The 10,514-nt window shown below is 48.9% G+C and overlaps 1 protein-coding gene across 1 annotated transcript in view; it reads left to right on the forward strand.

Moving 5' to 3' along the window:
- Positions 1–10,243, forward strand: part of TDRD9 (tudor domain containing 9) — an 84,297-nt gene extending 74,054 nt beyond the window's left edge. The window contains exons 34-36 of the mRNA XM_031454436.2: positions 2,918–3,036; positions 8,143–8,215; positions 9,485–10,243. Of these exons, the coding sequence (XP_031310296.2) occupies positions 2,918–3,036; positions 8,143–8,215; positions 9,485–9,586 (294 nt within the window). The 3' untranslated portion in view covers positions 9,587–10,243. The remainder of the gene's footprint in view (positions 1–2,917; positions 3,037–8,142; positions 8,216–9,484) is intronic.
- Positions 10,244–10,514: the final 271 nt, after the last annotated feature.

Genomic DNA, 10,514 nt, shown 5'->3' on the forward strand with positions numbered 1-10,514 from the left:
ATATTTGCAAATATGTATCTGAGAAAGAGCTTTTATCCATAATATATAAGGAACTCTTAAAACTCAATAATAAAATAAGCAACTAGATTAAAATATGTATGGCAAAAAGCAAATGAAAAGACGCTCAACATCATGTCATTAGGAAAATGCAAATTAAGATCACAGTGACATAACCTCTGCATAACCTCTCGGAATGGCTAAAGAAAAAATAAAAACCTGAAAATAACCACTGCCAGTGAGGATGTGGAGCAACAGGGACTCTGTTAATGCTGGTGGGAGTGCGAATGAAGCTCCTATGTTGGAAGATAAGATTCTTCAGAGTTCAGCACATACCTGCCATAAGACCCAGCAGTCCGACTGTTAAGTGTTTATCCAAGAGATTTGAAAACTTACACCCACGTAAAACCTGCTTGTGAATACTGAGGGCAGCATTCATAATTCATAGTCGCTAAAAACTGGAAGCAACCAAGATATCCTTCAGCAGGGGAAAGGACAAACCAACCGTGGTGCATCCACGCCCGGCCATGAAAAGGAGTGGGCAGTTGATTCACGCAGCAACATGAGTGAGTCTTACGTGCACGTTGCTGCATGAGCAAGGCCCGCGCTCGGGCTGGGAACGGTGTGGTTCTCTTCCTGTGACACTCTGGGAGAGGCCAGAGCGTAGATTCGTGATGCCTGCGGGTGGAGGGGTGGTGGGCTGCAGAGAGTCCCACGGGCTGGAGAGGACACAGCTGCTCTGTGTGTCAGGGTTTTGTCAGCACCCTGGCCTGCCCCCGTGAAAGAGTGGGGCTCTCATAAATGCAGTCATCATCCCCCTCCCCCCAGGATCGGGGGATAACTGTGCACTGAAAGGGTGGGGAGCAGCTTTGGCAAGGCTCTGTCGCAGGCAGATAGAGCTGCACAGAAGCCCTTCCTCTGTAGCTGCGCTTGATGTACTGGGCTGGACTAATAAGTAGCTGGACGTGAGCACTGGGCACTGGGGGTGGGCCAGGAAGGCGGGCCGGAACCGGCCCTGTGGCACCGGTGAGTGGGGGACACCGTTCAGTGCAAATGCCTGTTTATCGGCACGTCCGTGCACAGCTGGGTGGGTGTGCGTGCACGTGGTCGTGCACACGCACTTGTATTACCCTGCTCTCTGAGGGCCAGGAACGGCGACATCCCAGCAGCCCTGAACAAACCCAGTGGCCAGGTTGTGGTTTCTGATAGGATTTTCCACTGAAAGGAACCAGGGCTCCTTGGAGAAGTGGCTTTGTCTAGGGTTGGACAAAGGAGATACAGACTAAGCCTGGAGCTGCTTGCAGTGCCGGGAGGTAAAGATGTGCTCAGAAGACGTGTCACAGGGACGCAGGAGCTCCCAGTGGCCAGAGCTGGCACAGCTAGAGCAACAGAACGAGCAACTGCTGTGTGGGTTCGTGACGCAATCATCCACGTGTCCACAGGGCTGTAAACAAGTGCCTGCGCGAACGGAAGGGGAGGGAGGGCAGGTCCTGCACACACGAGGCCCCAGCGGCGCCCGTGCCCCCCCGGGGGCAGGGCCTCCTCTTCCCTGGCCTGCGGGTGTGGGTGGGCCAGCCTGAGCGAGGGGCTTCCGCTGAGCCTGGCAGACCCTGCGCAGCGAGGTGCCCTGTCGTGATGACGGCACACACACCCCAGTGGGAGATGCTGAGGAGGCTCCCCTCAGGGGCTCTCCCCCGACTTTGCCACCCCAGGCGAATCATGAGGAAAGTGCCGCACCAGCCCAGACGGGGGCATCCTGCAGAACTCCTGACTGCAACTCCTCAGAACCGTCCAGGACAGAAAGACAAGAGAAGGCTGAGAAACTGTCCTGGCCCAGAGGAGACCTGGGGGAGGTGACAGCGGGTGCAGTGTGGTGCCTGTGTCCGGCCCAGGGACAGAAAGAGGATGCGGAGGAGAGCTGCCAGGTTCCCGTCGAGCTGGAGTCCAGTGCGTAGCCGTGCACCAAAGTCGGCCTCTCGGCTGTGACAGGCGTTCCCGGGGGCGGGTGGGGCTCTGCCGGGAGCTTGGACTACCCCAAGTGGAGGGTTTATGAGAACCCCCAACACGGGCAGGTAAGGAAATGGGTGCTGTGCCCGTGGGGGCGACACTCCTCAGGGTTCCACGGGCCACACGGAGGAGTGGCAGCAGGGCCGCAGGGGTGAGAGGGTGAAGGGGGCCAGTTACGCGGGGGCGGATGGTCCCCAGACTCACGGGGCCATCGCTTTGCAGCGCAAGTGCTGAGTTGCTCTGCTGCACGCCTGGTGCTGGCACCTCGCTTCCCACCAGTTTCGCCTCGGCTGAGACACAGAGTTGGGGGAGTACGTGGTCATCCCTCGGCACCCATGGGGGCTGGTTCCAGGGTCCCCAGGCACTCAAGTCCCTTATGAAAGGGGGTGTAGTGTGTGCATGTGACCTGTGCACACCCTCCCATGTGCTTTAAATCGCGTCTGGGTCGCTTGTAGTGCCTAATACGGTGGAAATGCTGTATGAATAGTTGCCAGCGCGTGGCAAATTCAAGTTCTGCTTTTTCGAAACTTCTGGGATTTTTTCCTGAATTATCTGGTCCAGGCTTGGTTGAATCCACAGATGCAAGGAATCCATTCCTTGGTATGTGATACAAGTAGATTTTGAACTGTGTAACCCATCAGTTAAACTTCTACTTTAAAATGTAATAGTTTAAAAAGTGTGCTTATGCTGAAAAGTCTGAACCTTTCTTGCTGAATTGTATTTTTTCTGTTGTTACTGCTTCTTAAATTATGATAGTGGTTATTGATGTTATTTGTGTTGTTTTAATAATTTGTTCCGGAAACCCTACTGATGATAATCATACGAATATGAATGTGAATGCTTATGAATTAATGATACGTGGAATGAAATTCAGTTACGGTAGAAGCATGAGTACTTGTGTTGTCATTTACAGGTTAATATTCTCAGGGCCGCTGTTAACAAGCTGGCATGTGACGGACCACACGGACCCAAGCGTCTTGGGCCTGAAGGGATCGCACAGTTGCAGGATGACGCGCGTCAGAAACTTCTGGGGTGAGCTGAGTGATGACATGGGTTTCCCTCCTTCCTTGCGGTCAGCTGCCTTAGCTGTCTGGACTGTGAGTGCTCTGAGCTGTGTGTGATGTGCCGGGTAGGGCGTCTGGAGTGGGGTTCCAGTGCGGGAGGCGGTGTCCAGGAGGCGGCAGCTCATGGGAGAGCAGCCAGCTCTGTCCTGGGTGTCCGCGTCCAACAGGACACAGTGGGCACGTGCGGTGTGGGTGATTTGAGGAAAATGTAGTAGAGAGACCCTTTCAAACAGCACAGGCAGGGCAGAGGGAAACTGTGGTGGGCTGTGCAGTGCCCACAGGTAACAGTGGGCGCCTTGGGCCAAAGGAGGCAGTGGGGCCTGGGGTGGGGGATGTGTGGAGAGGACCACCTGCTGGGACCTGGCCCCTCTACTAAGCTTCCCCCAGGAAGGTGGTCTGGTGATAAGCATCCTGCCCCACCCTCACCACTCGCCGGACTCCCTAGGACAGGGGCCTCGTTGGTGCAGCCCACGAGCCCAGGTCAGCCTGGACAGCTAGAGGAGGCCGAGGAGAGTAGATGGGGTCGTGGAGGATCAAGCTAGAAGGCTCCCGGTGTGTGCGGCCCTGCACCCTGTCTCACCGCCCTCCCAGGCCAGTGGCAACTCCTTCCTTGCCTAGAACAGTGTCCTGTGCTGCCGGGAGGAGAGCTGTGTGAGAGCGGGTGAGGGAGGGATTAAATATACAGAGCTGCCTTAGTGACTGTGAGAAAGGCTGATTTTCGTTTTCTCTCTTCATTTTTTACGTAAAAATATTTTTACGCGAACTTTGTGTTGATATTAACACACGTAAAGTGTGTTCGCACACAGTGAATGCGCCAAGTGACCTGCACTTGGATGGAAACCATGTTATAAAAACATTCAAAGTGCTTCTAAAACTAAAAGAAATCCACCCAAAATGCATATGGGAAGGAGCGGAAAGTCAACGAGATGCCAGATGCTGCCCGTTCTTGCACAGCTGTGCCTGGCAGCGCAGGACCGTGACCTGCTCCGCTGCTTCTCCTCACAGCCCCGCCCAGCGAGGTGACTGCGTCCTGAGCGGTTAGGCCGTAGACGGGGCAGGGGATTTGGGTGGCAGTTCAGGGCTTTCAGTAAGTTTGTAGTTCTGCTAACCATCACCACATCTCAGTTTTATAGTATTTCTATCATCCCCACAAGTTCACTTGTAAATATTTTAAAACTGAATCATGGAGATAGTTACACACTCTGTAAGTTTACCAAGATTATTAAGTTGTGTCCTTTAATTAACTTCTGGTATATAAATTATACCTCATTGAAGCTGTTTTTAAAAACATAAGTTCTTCCTGCCCATTTGTAAGCAACTCCTGTTCCCACCCCCAATTCCAGGCAACCACTGACCCGCTTTCTGTCTCTCTAGACAGGCCTTCTCTGAGAGTTTTACATACATAGCCTAGTGTTTTCTTCAACAAATCTGGCTGCTTTCGTTTTGCATAATATGTTTGAGGTTCCTCCGTGTTGTAACACGTTTGTTCTTTTTAATGACTGAATAATACTCCACTGTTTGTACCTGCCACGTTTTGTATATCCATTCACCAGTTGATGAGATATTTGGGTTGTTTCCAGTATTTGGCTGTTGTGAATAATGCTACTATAAAAAGCCATGTGAAGTCTGTGTGTGAACATATATTCTCTTCCCTCTTGGGCAGATGTGTAGAAGTAGAACTGGTAGGTTGTGTGGTAAGTTTATGTTAATTTTTTAAGAAATGGACAAACTTTCCCAAAGTGATTCCCACATTATAGCCCCACTGGCAACTTGTGACAGTCCCAGTTTGTGCGCCTCTGTGCCGGCACTGATATTGCCAGTGCACTCTTCATTGTCAGTCTGGTGGAATTATGGCAGTACCTCAGTGTGGTTTTACTTTGCACCCTTTAAGGGCTGATGATACAGAGCATCTTTTTATCTCCTCATTAACCAGTCATACACCTTTTCTCATACACCTTTGCCTGGTTTTTTAATTGGGTTGTCATCTTACTACTGAGTTGTGGAAATTCTTTATAAATTCTAGCTAAGTCTCTTATGAATATGTAACTTGCAGACATTTTCCATGTCTTCTTGATTGTCTTTTCATTTTCTTAATGACGTCTTCTGAAGAACACACGTTTCTAATTTGGATGATGTCTCCTTTATCTTTCTTGAATGGATTATGCTTTTGGTGTTAAATTTGAAAAATCTTTGCTAAACAAGGTCACAAATGTTTTCTCCTCTGTTTTCCTCTAACTCTTATATTTCCTTCTTGTATTTACGTCTTTGATCCATTCTGAGATGACATTTGTAGATGGTGTGAGATGTAAGAGTCTTAAGTTCACTTTTTTTCACATATGAACATCCAGGTGTTACAACATCATTTTATGAAGAGCTGCCTTTCCCCCCGTTGAATTGCCTTGGCACCTGTCAGAAGTCATTGGCCGTAAATGTAAAGGCTTATTTCTGGGCTTCCTATTTTGTTCTGTTGATTTATGTCTGTCTTTAATAGTAAGTCTTCAAATGGAGGGTATCAGTCCTCAGATTCTGTTCTCCGAAATTGTTTTTACTGTTCTAGATCCTTTTCCATATAAATTTAGGATCTGCTTGTCAGTGTCTCTGACAAGCCTTGCAAGAACTGGGGATAGGGATTGTACTGACTCTGTAGATCAGTTTGAGGAGAATTGCCACCTTAACAGCATTGACTTGTCCAATCCATGGAAACAGTGTCTGTGAAGTATCCTGTAATTTCTCTTTAATGCTTTTTTATGGCTTCCAGGGTGCAAATCTTGCACTTTTATTAAATTATTTCTAAATATTTTAGTCTTTATTGATGCTACTGTGAGCTAAATTTTCTTAATTTTTAGGTTGTTCGTTACTGGAAACGAACAAGTGCTTTTTACGTGCTGGTCTTTTACCCTGTGGCCTGTTACACCCGCTCATTAGTGCTGGTGGTTGTGTGGGTTCTTTAGAAATTCCTGCATTCAGGATCACATCTGTGGGAGAGAGTTTTACTCCTTCCTTTCCAATCTGTATGTCCAGAATTCCTTTTTCTTGTTGTTCTAACGCTGGCTGGAACCCTCGGAACTGAGCTGGGTAGCAGTGGTGAGAGCGCAGTGGTGAAAGCCTCTGCCTGCCTTGTTCCCAGTGCTACAGAGCAGGTGCTCAGCCCTCACCGCTGAGTGTGGTGGGAGCTGGGATGCTTGTAGAGGCTCTCTGTCGGGCTGAAGGGGTCCCTGTCGGCCCCGGTTTGCCGGGAGCTCTACCAGGAGAGGGGTCGCGTCCCGCCAAGCGCTCTCCCTGCATCTAGGGGATGACCGTGCCTTTCCTTTCTCTCTTCTCTTACCCGATTCATGGTGGCGTATCAGTCGCTTCTCAGGCGTTAACACTAACCTTGTGTTCCTGGGATGAACACCACATGCGATGTAATTCTTTTTATGAACTTGCTTGCTACGTGTTTTTGCTAAGAGTTTCCCATCTGTGTTCACGAGGGTTACTGGGTTCTGGTTCTCTCGTGATGTCTCTGTTGCATCGGAGTCAGGCATGCTGGCCTTGTAGGGTGAGTTAGGGAGCATCTCCTGTTACTTTCTGAAGGAGCCTGTGTATTTGATGGAATTTACCAGTGAAGCCATTTGAGCTTGGAACTTCTCTTTGTGGGGAGATTTTAAATTACAGATGCAATTTCCTGTGTTTCAGGTCTAGTAAGATTTTCTGTTTCTTTTTAAGTCAGTTTTGGTAATTTGTGTCTTTCCAGAAATTTGCTCATTTCATTTAAATAGACTAATTTATTGACATAAAGTTGTTCAGAATCTCTTTTTTATAATTCTTTTCTTTTCTGTACGGTTCATAGTTATGGCCCTTCTTCTTCTTTTTTTTTTTTGCTTCAGATTTGAATCATGTGTATCTCTTCTCTTTTTTCGTGGTTAGCTTAGCTAAAGTTTATCAACTAACGTTTGTTTTGTTCATTTACTTCCCCGCCCAGTGGTTATCCTTTTTCTGTTTCGTTGATGTTCACTCTTATAATTACTATTCCCTTACTTCAGATTACCTTGGGTTTAATTTACTCTTCTTCTAGAGTTCAGGCAATTTTGAACTCTTCCCTGGCTCTTACTTTTCGCCAGGGCTTTCCCTCCAGTCCGCCAGGGCCGCGTGGAGAGCCCTCGCAGCCTCCCAGCCTCCCAGCCTCCCAGCCTCCGTGGTACCCTCACTTCCAGGCTCTCTGTCTTGCGTTTCTGGATTGTCCTTCTGTCTGCTGCTGGCCGCGGGCGGGGCCATGGCCGAAGGCTCGCAGAGCTGTGGGCTTTCTCTGTTTATTGCCTGCTGAGTTTGCTGTTTTTACTGACAGTGCTGCCAGGCATGAGGGCTTTTACCCTCTAGTCCAAGTCAAGTAAACTCAGCCTGGCAGTGAAGGTGTTGTCTGCATGGCCAGCCTGGCCCTGGGACACTGGGGGGCCAGGTTGAGCCGGCACGGTGGGCGTAGGTGGTGGTGAGAGTAGCCGCGAGCAAGAATCCAGACTCCGCTGTCCTTCCCTGGAGGTCAGCAGTTTTTCCTGAATGAATACTTCTGAACTTGTCTGATTTTGGTTAATATCCTGAGCCTTCAGATGGGCTTTTTGGACGGTTTTGTTTAGTTTTCTAGTTGTTTGGGGCGGAGGTGCAGGGAGACGTGCGGACCTCTTTACTCTCTCGTTACTAGAATTCTCTGTCTCTGCCTCTTTATGCTGATAGTATTCCCAGCTTCTCCTGTATGAGTAAGTGACAGAAAAAGATCCTGTTACATTTCCCAGAACCTGGCTAAGTGATGCAGCGAAGTGTGGTTGTGGGGCAGTGTCCACGGGTCACTGAGCCAGCACCCAGGACAGTGTGGGGCTTATAGACCTGCTCTGCTCCATTTTTTTCTGTTTTTGAATGTTTAGTGGATTAAAATAGTCTCTGATCATAACTACATAAATTTTCACCTTTGAAAAACTTACTGGAGTTAGAATTCTGAGGGACGGTATATAGGATTTAAAATTCTTTTTAAAAACCACAGTAGTGTTTTCAATTACTAATAATACAATTAAGATAACTTAAACTCTCTTTCTTTAAATTTTAGTTTGTTCTGTCAGTTGAAACCAAGAGAGAGAATTGTCCCTAAGTGGCATGAAAAGCCGTATGAGTGGAATCAGGTGAGTGAGAGCAGCCTGCCGCCAGGACCGAAGGGAACAGGTGCGCCGTGAACTCGGGGTCTCCGGAAAAGGGTCGGTGGAGGCTGCTGGGAGAGCGGAAAGAGACTGGTGGCAGAGAGGTGGTTCTGTTGGTTAAGGGGGCGATGTCACAGACCCCACAGGTGGCTTGTATCCATTCATTTTAGATAAAACAGGTGCGAGTGTCTGGATGAGCTTTTAGGTACATTGGTGGTTGTCTTAGTTTGCAGCGTACCATTGCCTGGGTGGCTCACACAGCAGAGATCGGGGTACCAGTGTGGCTGAGGTCCAGTGAGGGCTGTCCTCTGGCTGGGAGCCCTCCACCTTCCCATGGGGTCCTCATGTGGCAGAGGGAGTGGGGACGAGCTCCCTGGTGTCTCTTCTCATCAGGCACGAATCCTATCATGAATGCCTCCCTCGTGACCTCTAACTGCAGTGACCTCCCAGAGGCCCCGCCCCTGAAGACCATCATGGTGGGGATTTGCTCTTCAGTGTGTGACTCTGGGGGACACAGTTCAGTCCACAGCAGTTGTGAAGTAGGGCAGGGCCCTACCTATCTCTAAGGTTTAAAAAATAGAGTAAAATGTGATTTCAGGGAAAGGAACTCAGGGAGGAATTCTAAGCTTTAACCCCAGAGTCAGAGACGTCTTTATAAACAAACCAGCTGGGGCACTAGTTCCTCGTCCCTTTGGCAGTGGAAGTGAGAATGTGGCCCCAGAGAGTTTTCCCACCTGAGCCCAAGAGTCACTTCTGCCACAGGATGTCCCCCTCCATGTGCTCCACGACCACTTCCCTCCTGAGAGCCCCGAGGACCCGTCACTGGAACCAGCTCTGGCTGAGCTCTGCCCCGGCCGCTGGGGGCAATGCACAGACTCGGGTCTCCCGCAGACTTGGCAGAGGGGTTTGAAGCCAACGGTGGGACTGAATTTGAAAGCAGAATTCCAGCTGAGGTTGATGTGTTTAGAAAACATACATGCTTTCAGTGCGCCTGAAGCTCCTGTTCACATTTACACAGGAAGGAGATTTCCGAGCCAAGATGACCATGTTATCAAAGGTGAATTAGCAGCTACAGAGTATTAACTGCTGGGAGAACAGAGAGGCATTCTGTAAATAGTCTTGGAAAACTGAAAGAGTACTTTCTGCTGTCTTATTTGTCTCTGTATATGTGTGTGTAGAATTTTATTTATTTTACGTTTTGTCTAGAAAAGCCCCTCTGCAGAGCCTGACTGGCCCTTTTCTCTGCCCCACTAGGTTGATCCGAAGCTGGTCATGGAGCAGACTGACAGGGCGAGCAGCAGCAGCAAGAACACCTTCCTATACCAGCTGCACAAACTCATTGTCCTCAGTACCTAGATGTGCTGCGGTGGTGTTCTAGCTCCTCCTGGGGACGCTCAGAGGCCGATAAAGGCTCCATCCACCACCTGCCTTCCTCTGATCTGAGTGTCATGGTCTGTCTGCTGCGTCTGAAAGGCCTTCTCTGTCCTGGCCCCTCTTCTCTTTGGCTGGTGGCCGGAGAGTGGTGTTTCTGTTCAGGTGGGAAGGATTGGAAAGCCTGGTCTTTTCTAGAAACAGAAAATCACTGTATTAAACATTTCGGGAAAAATTATTCTGAAAGAAGATTTTGTTTGGAAAAAGAGCTATATTTTGCAGTAAATTTCTTTAAGGTAGCTAATGTCCGTGTAAGGTTCCAGAGTGTGCTTGTATGTTCTATTTTGTTACAGAGACTTAAACCTGGGGTACAGGAAAAACTAGGGCTCCCAGTTTAGCCCAAGGGAAAAGCCCTGGTTTTTTTGTTTGTTTCTATTTTTCAAAAACCATGTTGCATTTTTCTGACTTTTTTTCCATGGGGGAAGATACCTAATTTTGGTTAAAACTACTTCATTTTTGTATGTTTTAGATTTTCACTTAAGTTTCAATTCTTGGTACACATTTTGGAAATTAGAGATTATCTGGCCACTAGTATATCTATGTTAAAACAATAAAAGCATGAGACTAAGTTTGTTTATGACAGAGGAGATTAAAGTATGTTTCATTCTAAAAATTTGGAATTGATAAAACTGATAAAGGAATGGAGACTTTTTTCTAAAAGAACTTTTGTCAGACAGCGTCTCACCGGAAGAGCAGTGCGGAGGGCGACAGCGGCAGGCAAGTGGAGGGACCGGGGCGGGTCCCTGGGCAGGTGGGGGCCTGCGAGGAGGCCGAAGAGCACGCGCCTGCGGTCCCCACGGGGGGACACGGCCGGAGCTCCCGGAGAGGACCGGGCAGCCGCCGGGTCTGGGGG

Source organism: Camelus dromedarius, chromosome 5 (assembly GCF_036321535.1).
Source record: "Camelus dromedarius isolate mCamDro1 chromosome 5, mCamDro1.pat, whole genome shotgun sequence".
Classification (NCBI taxonomy): Eukaryota; Metazoa; Chordata; class Mammalia; order Artiodactyla; family Camelidae; genus Camelus; species Camelus dromedarius.